Source organism: Diceros bicornis, chromosome 6 (genome assembly GCF_020826845.1).
Source record: "Diceros bicornis minor isolate mBicDic1 chromosome 6, mDicBic1.mat.cur, whole genome shotgun sequence".
NCBI lineage: Eukaryota > Metazoa > Chordata > Mammalia > Perissodactyla > Rhinocerotidae > Diceros > Diceros bicornis.
The window spans coordinates 80,265,362-80,285,950 of NC_080745.1; the positions used below are offsets into that span (position 1 = coordinate 80,265,362).

At 49.2% G+C, this 20,589-nt stretch overlaps 1 protein-coding gene across 1 annotated transcript; it reads left to right on the forward strand.

The window, feature by feature from the left end:
* Nucleotides 1–8,007: 8,007 nt before the first annotated feature.
* On the forward strand, nt 8,008–20,224 carry KCNK18 (potassium two pore domain channel subfamily K member 18). Its single transcript, XM_058542713.1, has 3 exons — nt 8,008–8,245; nt 10,215–10,343; nt 19,443–20,224. The coding sequence occupies exons 1-3, from the start codon at nt 8,008–8,010 to the stop codon at nt 20,222–20,224; spliced, it is 1,149 nt and encodes a 382-aa protein (XP_058398696.1).
* Nucleotides 20,225–20,589: the final 365 nt, after the last annotated feature.

The following is a 20,589-nucleotide window of genomic DNA, read 5'->3' on the forward strand; positions in this document are numbered from 1 at the left end:
GTATTTTCATTTTCATTCAGTTCAAAATACTTTCTAATTTCTCTTGTGATTTCTTCTTTGACTCATCGTTATTGAAAAGTGTGTTATTTAGTTTCCAAATATTTGGGGATTTTCCAGATATCTTTCTGTTACTGATTTTTAATTTAATTCCATGGTGACCAAAGAACATACTTTGTATAACATGAATCCTCTCACATTTATTGAGACTTCTTTCATGATCCCAAGTATGATCGGTCTTCATAAACATTCCATGTGCACTTGAGAAGAATGTATATTCTGCAGTGGTGGGGAGGAATGTTCTACAAGTGTCAATTAGTCAATTTGGTCGATGGTGTTGTTCAAGTCTACTATATCCTTGCTGATGTTTTGCCTACTTGTATCAATTATTTAGAGAGGGGTATTAAAATTTCTGACTATAATTATGGATTTGTTTATTTCTCCTTAAATTTTATCAGTTTTTATTTCATGTATTTTGAAACTCTGTTACTACGAGTAAACTATTTAAGATTATGTCTTCTTGATTAATTATCATTCTTCTTATCTTCTTGATTCATTTATGATTATGAAATGACCTTCATTATCTCTGGTAATATTCTTTACTCTGAAATCTACTTTATTGGATATTAATATAGCCATTACAGCTTTTTTTTTGACCAGTGTTAACATGGTACATCTTTCTCCATTCTCCTAACCTGTTTGTGTCCTCATGTTTAAAGTGTGTTTATTTTAGACAGCATCTAGTTGGGTCTTGTTTTTTACCCAATCTGACAATCTATGCCATTTAATTGGGATGTTTAAACCATATATATTTAATGTGATTATTGTTATGGTTAAGTTTAAGGCTACCAGCTTGCTATTTATTTTTTATTTGTCTCATTTGTTCTTTTCCTCTTGGCTCACACTCCTTTTGTTGTCTAATGCCTAGTTGTTGCCTTTTTAAAAAACATTATTTCATATAATTTGTCTTTTCTTTTTCTGGTGAGAGGGTAAATCTTATACTTGTTATTCCATCTTGACTGGACCTACTGATTGTCTTTGAGTTCATTAATTCTATCTTCTGTTGTGTCCAAGTCTTCAGTTAAACCCATTCAGTAAGCAAAATAGACTTGATTTATTTTTTTTATTTTTTGGTGAAGAAGATTGGCCCTGGGCTAACATCTGTTGTCAATCTTCCTCTTTTTGCTTGAGGAAGATTGTCGCTAAGCTAACATCTGTGCCAATCTTCCTCTACTTTATATGTGGGACGCTGCCACAGCATGGCTTGATGAGTGGTGTGTAGGTCCGTGCCCAGGATCCAAACCCACAAAGCAGAGTGTGCAAATTTAACCATCCATTGTCTAGATATACTACAGTTTATTTATCCACTCACATACTGAAGGACATCTTCGTTGCTTACAGGTTTTGGCAATTATGAATAAAGCTGCTATAAACACTCATGGGCAGGTTTTTGTGTGGACACGAGTTTTCAACGCCTTTGGGTAAATACCAAGGAGTGCAATTGCTGGATCATATGGAAAGAGTATGTTTAGATTTGTAAGAAACCACCAAACTGTCTTCAAATGTGGCTGGGCCATTTTGCAGTCCCACCAGCAATGAATGAGAATTTCTGTTGCTCCACATCCTCACCAGCATTTGGTGTTGTCGGTGTTCTGGATTTTGGCTATTCTAGCAGGTGTGTAGTGGTATCTCATTATTGTTTTCATTTGCATTTCCCTGATGATATATGATGCTGAGCATCTTTTCATGTGCTTATTTGTCACCTGCATATGTTCTTTGAAGTGTCTGTTCAGATCTGTTGCTCATTTTTAAATCAGGTTGTTCTTTTTCTTTTTTAAAAATTAAAATTTTTAAATTTTATTTTGGTTTCCAGCTTTATTGAGATATAATTGACATATAACATTGTTTAAGTTTAAGGCATACAATGTGTTGATTTGATACTCTTACATATTGCAAAATGAGGTTGTTGTTTTTCTTATTGTTGAGTTTTAAGAGTTCTTCATGTATTTTGGAAAACGATCCTTTATCAGATATGTCTTTGCAAGTATTTTCTCCCAGGCTGTGACTTGTCTTCTCATTCTCTTGACCATCCACTAAGTTTTAAATTTCACAAATTTAAATTTTAAATTCTAGAATATCCTTTTGATTGTCTTTTATAGACTTATAGATTCTCTGTTAAAATTTTTCTTTCATCCATTTGTCAACCTTCTGTTCTATTTTCTTTAATATATTACTCATAGTTATGTTAAAGTACTTGTCTGCTAACTGTAACATCTGGATCATCTGTGGGTCTACTTTTTGTTTTTTCCTCCACTTGATTGTGGTCACATTTTCCTCTCAATATGTCTATTCATTTTTTATTGTGTGCCAAACCCGCAGGGTGGAAAGGGTGGGAACCCCCAGACCCCAGCATTGTAGAATAATAAAAATCACCGCCACTGCAAAAACAAGAACAGCAACCCTTGAATTTGTACCATGCTTCAGCGTTCCCGAAGTACTTCCACATGTATTTATCTTTCCTCATTCTACCCTCCACCAACCAGGATAACTAATTGCAGGCTGTAGTAAGAAGCCATCTCTGCAGAGAGATTTTATGGAGGCCCTTGCCAAAGACTCAGAGATGTGGGCCTCCATCCACAAGGGTGGTGACTTCAGCAGCAGTCTCAGGATGTCCCCTCTCCCTTGGTGGGGCTATAGTCAGTTGTGTCCTCAAATGAATTCCTCCCTTCTTTCTGCGCCATGGCCACCTGCTAGAGGTTACATTTTCCAGCTGACCTTGTGGCTGGATGTGGCTGTGACAAAGTTCTCATCAAGCCATGCGAGCAGAAGTGATGTGTGCAATTTCCACCTTACAGACTTAAAAGAAAATTGATTGCCTTGACTTCCTCTCTTTCCTTTCCCTTGGCTAGAACAGAAGTGGGAGTAAGAGTCCAGTTTTAAGTGTGCAGGTGAGGACAATGCCCCAGGGAAGTGCTTCTCAAATTTCAGTGTGCTTTAGAATCACCTGGGGGCTTGGTCAGGCTGCTGGGTCCTACCACCAGAGTTTTGGATTCTGTAGGTCTAGAGTGGGGCCCAAGAATTTTCATTTCTAACAAGTTCACAGACGATGGTCATGCTGTTGGTCCAGGGACCACACCTTGAGAAGTGCTGCCCTAGGATATGGTGGAGCAACAAGATGGACAGACCGCGGGTACTGAGTGACTAGATGAGCAGAGCTGCTTCAACAACATGGAACTCTTGCTTCTGGCCTGTTACATAAGAGATCAATAAACTTCCATTTCTTTTAAGCCACTGTACGTATTTTTGGTTCCTTTTGTTAAAGCAACCTTACTCTTACCCTATCTAGGACACAGGGTGATTGCCAAGTAGGGACTGGTGATCCATAGGCAGGTTTTTGGTCAGTGATGGTCTTAAGGTTCAATCTGCCTCTTCGGTCTGCATGTCCACATTTCTTTGAAGGAATCATCCTTTTCCCGTAGGCCCTACTGTATGGACAGCAGGCCACATGACCTTATGTCCAGGTCAAAGCTGACTGGACCAGAGGTGGAGACCTAACCCAAGAAGTCTCCACCCAGAGGCTGCATGTGCAGGCTGCACCAAGCAAACAACCTTTGGAGGCCTGGTTTTCACACCCCACCCCCACCTCCCTGCCTTCTCTCCACCAACCTTTTTATATTAAGACTTTCTTTCTTCAGTTCTCATACTCTCCCCTAAGTGGTTAAGCCTGTAGACTATAAATATGAAGTGGGCTGCACAACTCGATTGTAACAAAGCAATCTGATGTTAGGAACCAATGGCATATTTAGGAGTGTAATTGGCCCCTCATTATTTTTAAAAGAATAGGTGGGTTCTTTGTGACTGAGAAGTCTACCCCCTGAGGACTTGTCCTCTCTCAGAGTGAGAAATAGAAACACACACACACACACAGGGGGAGAGAACATGGCGGCCATCATGGTGGCCATGTCTCCCTCCAGAGCAGCTTGTGGCAGGAGAACTCACACGGGCCAGTGCTGCTGCTGTGGCACCTGGGGAGGCCTGCTCAGCTGTGCTCTTCTTCCTCTGCCTGGATTAAGAAGGTCTTATCTTTGGCTGCTGGAATAACACCACCGCCCTTCTCCGCTGTCTGTGTACACCATACCCGCCTGAATGAGGTCGCCCATTGGGTCTCAGGAGACAAGGAGGTGGCCTTAAGTCTTGATTTTATTTTACCTGCACCTTGTGTACCTGTGTTCTCTGGAAAAAAGTTACTCGTTTAGAGGAAAAGAAACCCCTTGCTATTATTTCTACCCACTCCCACCTCCAGAACTAGAAAATTCGACCTCAGTCAGACCTATTACACTGATCCGCTCTCAGCTGGCCATTATTTTGCTTCTCCCTTGACATCTTTTGAGCTCTACTCTTTCACGAGGCCTGCTGGGCCACCTGGCTCACAGCATCCCTTTCTTCTGACTCCATAAGCCACAGAGTGTTTGCATCTCACTTCCTAATTCATCCCTTACTATATTTAATTGTATGAATCCGTGTATCTGCATCTTCTCCTTTAACAGACAGTGAGGACCTTTATTGCCCTCACATCATCCGGCCTCTAGCAGGCCCCCAGGAAGTGCTTTTTTGGCTGGTTGATGATGTCTATCTGATGCCTCAGTAGGAGACGGATTTAGGCTTTAGGAAGAGGCAAGCCTCCAGCTAACCTATCTCCCTTCCTACCTAGGAATCGGGGCTGGATAAGCCATAGGACTATAGGAAAATTTCTCTCTCCTAAAAACAAAAGGAACTCAGATCACCCTGGAGGAGGATCATGTAGTGGGGAGGGTTGGCTGGATCTCATGGCCTGACTTCATCCACAAGAGTCTCCTTCTTCTGTGGGTTTTCACCCATTACTGCCACCACCATCACACTGGCCCAAATGTGGACAAACGACTCTTGTTTACTGATAAAAACCAAAACCAAGGAATATACACGTTGAGTCACATACAACTAGATAATCTGGCTAATGGGCTGGAGCTCACTTATCTTCAGTTTGTGGTCCATCACAGGGTCTTTCCCTTCCCAGCTCCCTGTGTCCCTCCAGATGGTGCACGGCATCAAGGGTGATGGGTACACAGGCACTTCTTATGTTATTCTTTACATTATTCTAGATGCTTGAAATATGCCTTCTAAAAAGACTTAAAAAGAGGAGTACAAATATACCTTCTGACCTCCACCATCTAACACTTTCATCCATTAACACTGCCCTCAGCACATTAAATAGCACTTAGAGTACATTACTTAAGAAAAAACAAATGCATTCTTATCTTAAAATGTTGAATCTTTTTTTTTTTTTTGCAGGGAAGAATTCACCCTGAGCTAACATCTGATGCCAATCTTCCTCTTTTATTTTTTTCCCCCTAAAGCCCCAGTGCATGGTTGTATATTCTAGTTGTAGTTCTTCTATGTGAGCCGCGTGCCACGGCATGGCAACTGATGGACAAGTGGTGTGGTTCTGCAACTGGGAAGCGAACCTGGGCTGCCAAAGCGGTACGAGCGCCGAACTTTAACCACTAGACCATCAGGGCTGGCTCTTAAAATGTTGATTCTTGGCTTGAGTAAAGACTGATGGGGGCATACTAAGGTGTTGTTCAAAAGTAACTGCCAGGAGAGACATACCATGTTCATGGACTGGAAGGCTTAACATAATAGAGATGTCAAATCTCCTCACATTGTTTTACAGGTTTAGTGCAATTCCTGTCAAAATCTCAGAGAGGTTTTATGCAGATATAGATAAGATTATTTTAAAACTTATATAGAAAGGCCTTAAAATAGCTAAAACAATCTTGAAAAAGAAGAATAAGGTAGGAAGAATCACTGGACCTGATAGTAAGGCCTATTACTAGTAGTAGTTAGACAGTGTGATATTAGGGGAAGGATAGACACATTGAGCAATGGAATGGAACAGAGAATCCAGAAATAGATCCACACAAATATGCTCAACAGATTCTTCACAAAAGCGAAAACAACAATCCAGTGCAGTGAAGATAGCCTTTTCAATAAATGGTGCTGGAGCAACTGGATATCTATAGGCAAAAAAAATGAGACTTGACCTAGAACATCACACTTTATGCAAAAATTAACTCAGATGGATCATGGACATAATGTAAACATAAAACTACAAAAATTTTAGAATAAGACCTTGGGGATCTAGGGCTAGGCAAAGAGTTCTTAGACTTGACCCCATCTAGGAGGCTGGATATAGATATGGGGGTAGGAGGGAACATAGGGCAGTTGGCTTGTTCTAGGCTTGGAGATCTTACCTTCTCTTTCTTCCGGGCAGTAAAGAAGCAATGAATCATCAGCTGCTTTCCATTTCAAACTGAGAATTCCATGACAACATGCTTTCACTGTCTGCCATCCCCACAACCCTGGACTCTGCAGGCATGGTTTCCAAGGTCTCAGACCCCGCAGGAATGCAGATTTAGGTCATGCCATCGGGTAAGCCATTGAGAGCAGAAGAGGTAGCAGAGGGAATTTAGAATGGATAGTGAAGGAAGGAGATGCCGAGTATCAGTCCCAGCCCTGAGACCGGCTGCAGCAGAGGCTATATTTTGTCCTAATTGTGTCCCTCTTCTAAGTCTGCCTTTAGGAGATCAATGCAACTTCATAATATCCACCCAAACTTATTATCCTTATAGTTATCATGCCTCCAATACGTTTTAAATGCCTGAATCATTGCACTAATCAACATATTGCCTTCCGCCTGCACACCATCCCAGCTCACCACTGGTGAAAGTTCAACACTTGGACAGCCACCTTGAACCAAGAGCTTGTCTGCACATCATCTCCTTCCCAGTTGGGTATTGAGCCACCCAGTCCACAATCCCCATCTTAGGGCCTACTCTCTCAGACCACTCCTGGCCGTCAGCTATCACAGGGTGATTCCTCTGTGAAGCAGACATGGAGGTAGAGTAAGGAGTGTAAAAGCTTTACCGGGAAGTAAAGGAAAAGAGAGGAAGCAGGATGGGACAGGGGAAGCCTTGGGATCATGATGCAGAGCTGACGAAATCTCTGGCAGACCAACGGGGAGCTCTGGAACAAAGATTACGGGTTGGAGGAGTCCCGCAGAGGGCAGAAATGGGTAAGCACTTGTCCCCCACCTTGCTCAGCCATTGGACAGGGGCTTCCCGGAGAAAAGGGCTTGACAGCTGAGGCAAACCTTGAAAGACCAAATAGCCACAGGCTGTCATGAACTATGTTCCTTGAAGCTGCACAGAGAATTTTCATGAAGGGGGATCTGAACGTGCACATCTCTCCACGTCTGCCATCCGGGCCACGTTATCCTCATGGCAGAGACGCGGCATGGGACCCCAGGTCCAACTGCGCAAGCCCCTGTTTACGTCGTCTCCTAACACCCGATTGGCTGGAGCAAATCACGTGGCCCAGCCCAACGCTAAGGGGCAAAGAAGTATGCTCCGCCCACCTTGAGGCCCTGGCTAGGGAGAGTATGCTACAGGGGAATGAAGAATCGGGACCAAGAATTAGATCCACACAAGAAAAAGGCCCTTTGTAAACTGTACAGCTCTGGCCATACTTGTTACTATTACTACTTTCCTGTCAAAAGAGACCCGGTACCACAGACAATCCTCAGGAAGAACAATCACTTGACTAAAAATCAAAAATCAGATTTGGTACCCAGAAGTCAAAAATTGCAGCTTCAGGATGGGAAAGGCCAAAGCACAAAGCAACCACCACGCCGTGCTCCCAAAGCCCCTGCAGGGCAGCTCCTCGGCGGCCGGGCTGCTGGGCGCGCGTCGGCCGGTGGATCAATAGCACTTTGGGGCGCTAGTGGGGACGCCGTCTGAGTAACTCCGATCAAATGAGGAGCGCCGGCTGCCTCCCGAGTCCTCGGGGAAGCGCGCGCGCCGTCCACTTAGCGCTGGAGCCTGGCCATTCTCGGGCACTCCCCCTCCTCCCGGCGGGGCCTCGAGGCTCCTGCCTCTTCACCGGCTCCTTCTTGTGCTGCGCGCTCCTGGGACGATGGAGGCTGCGGGGCCGCCCCAGGCCAGGAGGTGCTGCCGGGAGGCCCTGGAGAAGCTCTTCCCACGCCTCTGCTTCCTCTGCTCCCTGGTGACCTATGCGCTGGTGGGTGCCGCGATCTTCTCGGCCATTGAGGGCGGCCAGGACACATTCCCAGGCTCTTTCCCTGGAGCAGATGACAGGGAGTTTGAGGAGTTCTTGGAGAAGCTCTGCAGCATCTTGAAATGCAACAGAACAGGTAGGTGGCTCACCTGGGCAGGGCGGGCCTTTTCTTCGCGGGTGGAGGCAGCCCCCAGAGAGCAGAGGGCTGCCTTGCGGGAGGCTGGGTCTGGGAGCCCACTGCTTGTATCCTTCCCATTCCTGGGTTACCTTAGGCAAGTGACCTGGACGGAAGGGGGCCCACAATCTCAGGCCTGCCAATCACAGGGACCCTGTGGGAAGCAGATGAGATAATGGACATGAAGCCTCTTGGAGGGCAGGAGGCACTTTATATATGTCCTTATTGCATTTCATTTGTATTTAGTTACTTATTTCTACTCTATTCTGTTCCCCAACAAAGATGTATTCAACAGAGCAAGATAGAATAATAGAGAGTAAATAAATAAAAAAACAGACTCTAAAAGTCAGGGGAAGAACAGGATCCCACCCATGGCAGCCAGGCTGCTAATGACTCATCCCGACCCTGCTGTGGGAGCAGGTCCTTTCAGCTGGGGTGACTAGAGGCTGGTCCGAGTCTCTCCTCTGTGGAGGGTCTTGCTCCTTCTCTCTGCATCTGTACCAGACAGACACACAACTACTCAGCTGACCCAGGAGATACCACCTGCCGTCGCTGCAGCTCAGACACTGTGAGCCGGTTAGAAGGGCTAGACGGTTAGGTCACGGGCTAGACGGTTAACAAGTTCAAGGCTTTCCAAACCTGGCCAAATGTCAGAATCATCCAGGGAGCTTGTCTAAAATACACATTCCCAGGCTCTTTCCCAAAACCACTTAATCAGGCTCTCCAGGGCTGGAGTGGGAATCTTATTTTTAAAAAGTTTCCCCAGAGTGATTCTGTTGCACGGAATGATATAGGAACACAGAGCTGGTCCAACCCCATTTTGTACCGATTTTTGTTGGAGGTTAAAATGCTCAATAAGTGCCAGCTAAGTGCAGACCCTGTGCTGAACGCTTGTCATGTGTCATGTCACTGAATCCTCACCCCAACCCTATGAGGTGGGTATGAATTGTTCCCCTTTTATAGATTAGGAAACTTGAGGCACTGGGAGTTATGCAACTTGCCTAAGGTCACAAACTAGAAAATGAAGCCAGGGATTCAACCCCAGGCATTTGGACGCCAGAGCCAGAGCTTTTCACCACCATGGCATGCTGCCTCCCCGATGGGGAAACTGAGGCTCAGAAAGCAGCCTCTTGTCCACGGCTACAGGAACTAGTCAGGGTCAAAGCTGGGTCTAGAATGTGGGCATCTGGACTCCCAGGTTGGTGCTCATTCAAATAAGTAGTGACTTCCTGCTGTGTGCCGGGCCCTGTGACATCCTCTTATGACTGACTGTACCAGAGTCGGGCAGGTGGCTTCTGGCCTCCCAAAGCCCACTGGCTGCGAGGCCAAAAGAACAATTTGGGAACCTCCCTGAGAAACCAGGGCCCCAACCCTGCTCTGTTGGCCCTGGGGCGGATGTTTTGCAAGCCAAGTCTTCCCAGACATCCTCATGCAGCTGGTGCCCACAGATCCCAGTATGATCAGCAAACTCCATCAGGCTAATGACCTCCTGGAGTGGGTACGGTTGCATCCACATAACAGCTTGCATTTCATAAAAGCCTTTTTGCATTCAGTTCTCAAGAACCCAGTGAGACAGAGCAGAAGTTGTTATGCCCATTTGCCAGGTGAAAGAAACAGAGGCTCAGAAAGTTCAGAAAGCCCCCTGAGGCTGCACAGCAATTCATGGCTGAGCTCAGGCAGATCCTCATGGGGATCTCCCTCACGTGCTCGTCCTACGGGCCGTGTGGTCTCCTAGTCGCCACAGGCACTGGAGCAGGACCTAAACTGCAGAGACATTTAGAAGCAGGGCTCTGAGAGCCAAGTTTTGATATTGATGGGGCCACAAGGCAGGGGGCCTGCTGGTCTCTTGGGAAGACCCTCCCCTTCACCTGCGCTGACCTGTCTTGAAAGGTGGAACCCTCTCCCTCACTCTGGTTGTCTCTTTCTTGAGTTGAGGAAGACGGGAAACGGGATCTCAGGAAGCTGCTGCAGGAGGTGAAGCCCCACTGGTTCAGCGGCTCTGCAGACTGGTCCTTCCTGAGCTCACTCTTTTTCTGTTGCACGGTGCTCAGCACAGTGGGTAAGTCCCAGGGCAAGGGCAGGTGGGGGAGAGACCTGGGGGAGAGGGTGGGGGAAGAGGCTGGGGACACCTGTAGGGATGCTGGAATGTTCAATTCATTTAGTGCAAGAAATGGCTGTGCCAGGCCTACTGCGCGCTGGTGGGTGCTGCTCCCAGCTCAGGGATACAGCAGTGAGCAGGGCTGCTACTGGCCCACAAGGCACCTTTGTATCAGTCAGCAGAGAGCGCCCTTCCTTCAGGTGGGTGCAGCCCCATGCCCGGGCGTAGGCCCCAGTGAGCAAGGTGTGGGCTGCATTTCGGCACCTTGTTGTCCCTTGGCTGGGTGCTCTTGTACCGAGGACCTGCCTGCCCAGGTTCTTGCAAGACAGAGGTGCTCAGGGCAACCAAATGTGGTCAGCGTGTGATGTGCTCAGGGTATTGTGGGAGCACAGTTGCCGCAGCCTTCGGCGGGGCGGGGGGGGGGGGGCGCGGTTCGAGAAGCAAGACTTAAGTGGTGAGCACATGTTAAAGGCTCCCTGGAGGGGATGACAGCTGTGCTGAGTCCAAGAGGGAGAGCAGGAGTCACCAGCGAGGAGGAAGGTGGGGCAGGAAGAGGCCACTCCAGACCAGGAGGATAGCAAGCGCAAAGGCCCAATATCAAAAGGAATGCCAGGCATTGTAAGGAGGTTAAGTTAGGGGTGTAGAGAGGTGAGAGAGAGGGGAGGGGCCAGACTGGGGGAGGGCCCTGCCAGCCGGGCTAAGGAGGTTGGGTTTATCTTGAGAGCAATGGGGAGCATCCAGAGGGTTTTAATTAAGGGAAGGACATGGTAGCTCAGCATTGCAGAAAGATCATCCAGCTGCAGCCTGGAGGTGGACCCGAGAGGGTAAGATTGGCAGCAGGGAGACCATTAGGGAGGTTACTGCAAGAGTCTAGGTGAGAGATGATGATGGCCTAGTCTAAGAATATGGCCATGAGGATGGAGAAGAGGAGTGGACTGAAGGAAGATTCTAGAGGAAAATCTGCAGTGGGCGGATACAAGGGTGAGGAGGAGGAAGATGCCAAGGTCTCTAGCTTGGGTGGATGGGATCGGCAGGGTTGGGGGAGGGTGGTGAGGATGCTGGGCCCAGGGATGGAAGTGATGATTCAGGGCCAAAGTTGAGGCTCCAGTGGCATCTCCAAGTGGAGATGCCCAGCACTGCCGGAACTGTGGGTCTGGGGCTCGGGGCTCTGAGCAGGCTGGTGAGGTGGGTTTCAGAGTCACCGGCATATAGATGGCAAGTGACTCTGAGGGAATGGAGGAGAGCACTAGGGAGGGCGTGGCGTGGAGAGGAAGGACGGCATGCCAGCGCAGGACCTGCAGCACCAACATTTAGGCGAGGGAGGAGGAAGAGCTGCAGTGGGATGAGAGCTAACAGTTGTTACCCATGGAGGCCGTGCTAAGCTACCTCCTGTAATGCTCACAGGGGTCCTGTGAATTGGTTGGGGGAACCCGAGCCCAGAGAGGTGATGTCAGGGGCCAAGATCACACAGTGAGTGGAGCTGGTGCCCACAAATAGGCCTTAAGACTCCAAGCTCAGCGTTCTTTCCCCAAACTAGGCTGCCAGCCCTGCACTTCCGTGGGGCGCTGTGGGGACCCTGGCCACTCTTCCTCAGGGAGCCCCAGGAAGGCCTTGGCTGTGCTTGGGAGACAGGGGGAGCTCAGAGCGGATGGCAGTGCCTGGAAGGGAAGGCACTGGAGAGAGAAAGGAGCTGGCCCCACTGGTTCCCTGCAGTTGCTTTATATGTGTCTCCAGCCCCCAAGCAAAGCATATTCCTTATGTGCAAGTCATTGATCCAGGGCAGTCCCTTCCAGAACCGGGGGCAGAGGGCAGTGTGTAGGGGCAGAGCTGCCCCGTGCAGTGACCATTCGCTCATTTAAAGACAGGCTCTGTGGACCCTCAAAGCCACAGACCTTTCTCTCAGTGGCCATGCAAAGAGTGGGCTCTTGGGTGACAGAGGACACTGGAACTGCGGCATGGAAATGGCTTTTGCTGGCAGCCTTCATTCATACATTCATTCAACAAATATTTATTGAACACCTACGAGTCCAACAGCAGCAGCTGCCTGGCTAACACGCATGTGTTTAAGATGTACCAGGCTCCATCTGTTCTAATTTTTTTATGGTGATTAGCCCATCGAATTCTCACAACAATCCTGAGGTAGCCGCTGTTATTATTCCCACGGTCACACAGCTCATGTGTATCTGAGCTCAGGCTGTCTGGGTCTTTACCTGAAGCTCCACTGCCTCTCTCTGTACATGACCTTCCGCATGCCTAACACGGAGGCTGGACTAGCTGGATGGCTCCCTGCCCTCAGGGGGACTCAGTCTAATGGAGAGGAGGGACAATGAACAGCTAAGCATGGTGATGAGTGCTCAAGAGGAGAAGCCGGGGCTTTGGGGGTGGCTAAAACAGGATGGGGGATGGTGTTCCTGATACGTGGGGAGGAGAGGAGAGCCTTCCCCACGGAAGTGACAAGTGACGTTTGAGCTGAAAGATCAGTAGAAGTTAAGCAGGCACAGAAGGGCGAGAGACCTTTCCAGGCAGAGGACAGAGTAGGGAAAACTCTGAGGCTTAGAGGCCCCTTTGAGGAAAATACCACTGTGGCTGGAGGGCGGAGAACAGGGAGGGAGGGCAGTGGGAGACATTGCAGGAGAGTTAGGCCTCCTGGGCTGTGGGGACGGAGCTGGTCTTGCACTCCGGCACCCTGTCCCTGGGCCAGCAGCAGAGGACTCTGTAGTAAGGAAGGGCCACTAGCTTCCCTCTCCAGTGGTGCAGCAAGGTGGGCCAGGTTGGAGGCACCAAGCCAGGGCTGGCAGGAGCCTCCCCGGCTGGGAGTGGGGATCACAGGAGCGGAGGTGGTGGAGCTGCCCTCAACCACAGCTCAGGAGCCCCTGGGTCAGTGTCCCCACCAGGAGTGTGGCCCGTCGCTCAGCCCCTGCCCGTCTTGGCCAGTGAAAAGGACTCGGGGCCCTGCCTTCATTCAAGAGAGTGCCTATCCCTGGGAGGGCTAGGCCCACAAGGGTCTGTAGGGCCTCACGCCCAGCTGGGCTAAGGCAGCAGGGTATCTTGCTGAGAGACCAAAGAAACAACCCGGAGACGGCGGGCAAGACATATGGGTTTATTAGGGAGTTAGTTACAGGGAAGGTCCAGTGGCGGCCAGCTGGACAGGAGATATGCACCCACAGCTGCATCCTGAGAGAAGCTTGCTTAAGTGGGCAGAGGAGCAAAGGCTGCGTGCTTGCCAAGGGGGATCATCCCTATATGACCTGCATTCCAAGGACCAGATTGCCTCCCCCCCAGGGCCTCTGTGTTCCCTCAGGCCGTGAAGGTCTTTGTGCTAATTATCCCATGAGAAAACAGCTGGGTTGGCCAAGCCCAGGACTGTTATGATCCTGAGTGCTGGCGCGGAGCCCAGCCAAGGAGCCTCAAGGACACATGGTTTTTAAGGGGGCACGCCGGCTAGTGCGCCTACAGGGTCACAGAGCCCGGGCCATGGCTGGGTGCTCACCCCATGGTCCCCTCACATTTGGGGTGGTGGTGGAGCACAGTGACCAGCTGTGGACTCTGGGGGCTGGCCACCTTGGCTCAGAGCTGTGTGACCTCCAGTGAGGGATGTAGCCCTTCTGAGCCTTGTACCCTAATCTGTAACCTCCTCCCAGACTTTCCTCTCAGAGTCAGCATGACGATCAGCTGATCACCATGTATGTAGGTGGCAGCTAGGAGGCCTTCAGCTGCAACGAATGGAAAACCCAACCCAACTGGCTTAAACTGCAAGGAAAATGTGTCACCTCCCAAGTGTGTGCAGCTCAGCTGTGGCATTGAGCATCAGATTCTATCCGTCCTGCTCAGCAGGTCACAAGATGGCCACCAAGGTCTATTCCCTATTGGACATAATCACATGTCATAGAGAAAGGGCTGGCCATCATAATCAGCAAGGAAACTTTTCCTAGAAGCCTCCCTCCCCGGAGCCGGTCACTGGCAAGGGATCGGATCTACCCCTGAATCAGGTGGGGGAGCAGTGGCGTTCCAGGGAAAAATGGCAGAATGGCTGCTGGGTGGACAACCAGTGTCTGCTGCAACTTGATTATAAATGGGCTCAGGCTTGAGCCCAAGAGCGACCCCATGTGGTTTCCTTCGGAACCGGTCTCATTCACCTGAATGCTGATAGAGGCGGGACAGGTAATAGGCAGAAACAATAACAGTAACAGCTGCGCTATTGAGCACTTACCAGTGCCAGGCATGGTGTCAACGTGCTTTATATGCCTTATCTTATTTAATTCTCATGACAACCCTACCAAGTAGGTGCTGTGACTGTCCCATTTGGTAGTGAGCTAAGGCTCTGACAGGGAAGTCATTGCCAGTGAGGCAGAGGCAGGGCACAGCTGGCCTTTTCAGGGGAGCTCAGAGCTAGAGGGAACAGTTACAGGGGAGCAGCCCCTACAAGGAAGATGCTGGAGATGAGCAAAGAGGCTGAGAGTATGGGGTTCAGTTTGTTTGTTTTTCCTGAAGAACTTCAGGGGATTGATCTCATGCAGTATATCTCAACCTCAGCACGATTAGCATCTTGGACTAGATGATTCTCTGCCGTGGGGGGCTGTCCTGTGCACTGTAGGATGTTTAGCAGCATCCCTGGCCTCTACTCATCAGATGAACCCACCTCTTTTCCCGCTGTCCCCACCAGTTGCAACAATGTCTCTAGACACAGTCCCTTGCGGGGCAAAATTGCCTGCTGTTGAGAACCACTGTCTAATGCAATGGTTATCAAAGTGTGGTTCCTGGACCAGTAGCATAAGCACCACCTGAGAACTTGTTAGAAATGCAGATTAATTCTCAGGTCCCATCCTAGACCAGAAACTATGGACGTGGGCCTAGCAATCTGTTTTAACAAGTTCTCCAGGTGATTCTGATGCACACTAAATTCGAGAAGCCCTGACCTGATGCAAGTGTTCTCAGCCCTGGCTACACATTAGAATCACCTGGGTATCTTTTACACGCTCCCATGCCTGGACCCTACCCCACACCAATCAAGTCAGAATCTCTAGGGACCAGCCCAGGCATCAGTCTTTTTCAGATCCTTCCAGGTGATTCTAATGGGAGTCCAGGCTGCAAACCACTGATCTAATGGAAATGCATTAGCTTGGTTTGAATCCCCAGAAAGCAAAGCTACTACCCACACTACAAGTCAATCAGGACATCATGCCATCCAGTAATTACCACTGGAAGAGGATTCGGGGGAAGGTTCTGCGCTGCCCGTAATCAATAATGGTGTTGGAAGGTCGTGCTGGTAATACTGCTTCCTGCCCTGCATCTCTGGGTCACCTGAAATGCACTTGGCCTTGATGCTGAGAAAGGGGCACCTGGTAGCTAGGCGTGAGGCTGGTCAGTCCCCAGTGATTCTCGTTTGGGTCAGCCCCCCTGGATTGGAAAGTCAAGTGCATGGGCTCGGAAATACTCCCTGGCTAAGTGGAGTGGACTGATGGCATTGGAATATATGAATGCGTTATAAGAAATGATATGATTTTCCATCATGCTTTTCAGCATTCAGTAATTAGGGCAGTTAATACATTCTCTTCCTGGGGGCTGTGTGCTAAGACTTGCTTCCTTGATGCATTTTCTGGAATGTGGCATATCTTCTGGATTGCAAACATATCCCACCCAGAGGCAGCCCAAAGACTTTGTTTATAATCCACTAAACCACCTTTGCCAAGGAGAGCAGTGGGGCGCATGTGCGTGGGGGGAGGTCTTCGGGTGAGGGATGCATACCCTTGTCAGCTGTGGGCTGTATGACCCTGGACAGGTCACCTGATTTCCCTGTTCCTTGTCCATTAAATGCTTGGTAATAATGGTGGTTGCTGGCATTAGGGATTTTGCTATGCAGAGAATTTTGACTCTAAAAGGCGCTTTATAAATCCTGTAAGAAATGTGACATTCTTTTCTTTAAATAAAATAGATCTGACTCTGGGACCCCATCCTGGAGGCTGAGGGGTTACTACTCAGGAGCCTCTCCTGACTTTTCTAGGGGTGCATGAGAACTGGGGGGCTCATGGACTGTCTGGAAAAAAGGAGGCCCCCTGTCTATGGGCCCTCATGGCTGCTGCCGATATCCTTAAAGGCTGATGGCTCTGGGGGGTCCATGACAAGCTTGGGCAAGGGCATCTTTGCTGACGCCTGGGGCCTGGACTCCTCTGGGGCTCCACAGCCAGGCCTCTCTGAGCTCCTGCCCCTCCAGGAGAGGCTCCCGATGCCCTCCTTCCTCCTCTTCTTGGCTCCAGAGACTCTCTCTGCACACTCCTCCCTGGCTAGGGCGGCCACCTCCTGGTGTGCACAGGACTGACAGTTTTAGCACTGAAAGTCCCATGTCCTGGGAAACCCTCAGTCTTGGGCAAACTGGGCACTTGGTCACCGTATTCATGACCGCATCCACCTCTGTCCCCCTGCCCTCCCTCGCCCTTAAATCCTGCCCCCACCACGATCTCCTCAGTGATTCTGAACTTTCACTGAAGCCTGAAGGAGAAAATGTCCTGAGGCCACTTCCACATCTTCCTCTCCCTGAGGGAAGGGCCGGAGTTGCTGGAGAATTTCGGGAGACAGGAAAGGGAACTAGAGGCAATCGAAACCCCTGGGCGCTGTCTCAGAAAGTCCTGCCGCCACAGAACAAACCTGGGTTTCTGATGGGAGGTTTAGCCAATGCAGCCTCCACTCCTGGCCCCTGGAGCATGCCCTTGTTGGGTCCTGGCCACATTCTGCTGGAACGGAGGAGAACAGAACTCAAGGCTTTGCTTTCCTCTCTACTAGGAGCTCCTTGAGGGCATGGTCTCTGCCTATTCCTCGTCGTACCCCAAACCCTGCCCACAAGAGCCTGGCATAAAGTAGGTGCTCAATAAATGCAGAATGCAGGGTGGGTGCCTTTGTTCTAATTGCTTATAGACCAGTCTGCTCTTTTATGTCCTGGTATTGATCTCCTGTTACACTCACCAGTGTAGCTACTTGACTTATCATCTGCCTCCCCACTAAACCGGAAGCTCAATGAGGTTGGATCCTGTATCGCTTTGCTCACCACTGGGTCCCGAGCACAGGCAGTAAGCACTCAATATGCTCATATGTCAGCCCTCCACATCCACAGTTTTGCATCAGCAGACTCAACCAACTGTGGATGGAAAGGCCTATGATGGCTGCATCTGTACTGAACACGTACAGACTTTTTCCCTTGTCTTTATTCCCTATACAGTACAGTATAACAATGAGTTAGATAGCATTTACATTGTCTTAGGTATTACAAGTAATCTAGAGATGATTTAAAGTATATGGGAGGATGTGTGTAGGTTATATGCAAATACAATGCCATTTTATATAAGGGACTTGAGTATCCCCGGATTTTGGCATCCTCGAGGGGTCCTAGAACCAATCCCACGTGGATACCAAGGGATGACTGTATAATGTGACTGCACATACAGAGTTAGCAGCCTCTGCCATCAAATGGCGCCTCATGGAACCACCCAGGGTGGTGTGGAGTGCTCTTCCTCAGATGCAAACTGATGAGACCCGTCGAGGGCCACAGCCCTTTCCCAGGACCCTGGTGAGGGTGGACAACCTGACCGCTCGCATGTTCCTGGACGGCAGAGCCTGAGGCCAGGGTTTGCCACAGGAGCTGCAGCCCTGGAGGAGGTTGGGGCTTAGACAGCCTAGAATTGCCTTCAAATTAATTTACATAATTGAGCTGGGATTTTCTATATTAATCATCCTTTATGACATCAAAAATTAAACACACATTAAATACAAAAGCTTTTCTCTCTGTTTGTTGAAGTCACTGAAGATTTCCCACTCCAGAAGATCCAACTACCACGCTGTGGAGTTTGACATCTCTCTGCTCCTGTCCCTCTGTTGACAAAGGGTGGGGGGTGGGGCCCCTGAAGAGCATGGAGGCCTCAGCCCACCCCCACCATTTGCTCGGCTGACCTGTTCTCACTGGTTGGAGGGTTCTGCCCCCTTGGTGCTCCTGATCTGATGGACATGAGAGCCCTGGTTAGGGAGCTGGATGACCCTGGGGGTTTGACTCCCAACTCCACTCTATCACATGTGTGCTCTTGGCCAAGTTGCTTCTGAGCCTCAGTTTCCCCATCTGTGAATGGGGATAACAACTCTTACCTATGAAGGTTGGTTGACACCCAGCCCACAGTGAGTGCCCCACGGGCAGCAATTATTAGCTCCTGAGGGTGAGGACAGTGACATTTATCAGTTACCCCCATGTGTCAGGCATTGGTCCCATGTAATCCTTCCAGCTAGTCAATATGCAAGGCAGGGACGGTCATCCCTGTCATACAGATAAGAAACCTGAAAACATGAGCAGTCAAGGAACTTTCTAGTAAAGGGCAGATCTCGGATTGGAACTGAGGTGGGTAAGATTCTAGATGGTGGGGTCCTAACCACCTCCCTATCATTTGTGAACTTGTTTGTCTAATCCACTAAACTACGATGGCTCTGAGAACAGCAATTGTTTTTTATTCATCTTCCATCTTTCGATTGTCCCTAATACTATGCACACTGCTGTACACACCGTTGGCACACAACAATCGCCTATTGTATAGAAACAAGTAAACCGAGAGGCCCAAATGTACCAGAGAGGACAAGGGTGGCTTCTTAAAAATGAGCGCCTTCGTGGAGGATGAGGGAGGCTATGGGTATGATTGCAAAGCTGCCCACGCCCTCTCCCTGTGCTCATCCTGTCCTTCCAGGTGAGCCGGGCCCATCCTCACCGGGATGCTCAGAAACAGCCACGGCAAAATGAAAGGCAATCAGCTCACTCCCAAACATGCTTACCCCCTGCCAAGGATATTTTGGGTCAAAGATCTGGACATGAGTTGTTCTTTATCCTAAAGAGAAGCTGGGTGTCACCGCCTGCTCCCCCACCAAAGCAGGCCAAACGCCAGACAAGTGGATGAATGTTTTAAGATGAATATTTTCAAACACATTGTGTAAAATGTCATGTCAAGGAGAGGAAATGGCAGAAGATCTCTTTAAAGCTTTTTTTGGGGAGGGGGACAAGCAGACAACAATCCCAGGCTCTGTCTTCTTTTTCAGGTTATGGCCATATCTACCCCATCACTAGGCTCGGCAAGTACTTGTTCATGCTCTATGCCCTCTTCGGCATCCCCCTGATGTTCCTGGTCCTCACGGACACAGGCGACATCCTGGCAACCATCTTCTCCACGTCTTACAATCGGTTCCGAAAACTCGCGTTCCTTCCCGCTCCCCTTCGCACGTGGTGCTCCCGACTGCTCTGCAGGAGAAGGCCTGACGCCAAGCCCGCGGATGAAGCTATCCCAAGGATCATCATCAGTGCTCAAGAGCCTTCGGGCCCCAAACCTGGCGGGTGTCCCTCAGCCCCAAGCGTCAACATGGAGCTGTTTGAGAGACTTCTTGCACGAGAGAAACAGAACACACTGCTGCTGCCCCGGCCGGCCGTGGAGAGGAGCAACTCGTGTCCCGAGCTGGCATCCAGGAGACTCTCATACTCCATCATCAGCAACCTGGACGAGGTGGGGCAGCAGGTGGAGAGGTTGGATGTCCCCCTCCCCGTCATTGTCCTCATTGTTTTCCTTTACATTTCCTGTGCAGCCGCCATCCTCCCCATCTGGGAGAAGCAGCTGGACTTTGAGAACGCCTTCTATTTCTGCTTCGTCACTCTGACCACCATTGGGTTTGGGGATACCGTTTTGGAGCACCCTCACTTCTTCTTGTTCTTCTCCATTTATATCATCGTTGGGATGGAGATTGTGTGCATTGCTTTCAAGTTGGTGCAAAACAGGTTGATTCACGTCTACAAAAATTTCATGGTGTTCTTTGCAAACGGGAAGTTTTAACACCCTGTTAAAAAGTGAAGGCTCCACCGTCTCTTGTGTGACAGACTCTGGCCGAGATGGTTTCCTCGCCTTGTCTTTTGGGGCAGTGTAGTTAGAACTGATGGCACCGCAGCCTGTCACCTGAGACCTTGGGGCTTGGAGGCAAATCCTGCATGAGGGCTGATTTCAGTCTTGAGGGCCTGAAGAAGTGTGGTCAGTGCCCTTCGTATCAGGACATTAGACAAAAACTATCACCATCCTCCAAAATCCAATTAATTCCCCTGTCTTCATTTTCCAAAAGCCCCATCTTATGTAGATGAAACCAGTTTGCAGATGTCACTGGTTTTCTTGTGATGTGACAAAAAATTACCTTTGTTCCTGCAATT

Excerpts from the sequence above, each read along its gene's own strand:
- KCNK18 (XM_058542713.1), top strand. The coding sequence starts at position 8,008 with ATGGAGGCTGCGGGGCCGCCCCAGGCCAGGAGGTGCTGCCGGGAGGCC. Across the intron at positions 8,246-10,214 it reads CTTGAAATGCAACAGAACAG|TTGAGGAAGACGGGAAACGG; the intron begins GTAGGTGGCTCA and ends CTCTTTCTTGAG. Across the intron at positions 10,344-19,442 it reads CACGGTGCTCAGCACAGTGG|GTTATGGCCATATCTACCCC; the intron begins GTAAGTCCCAGG and ends CTTCTTTTTCAG.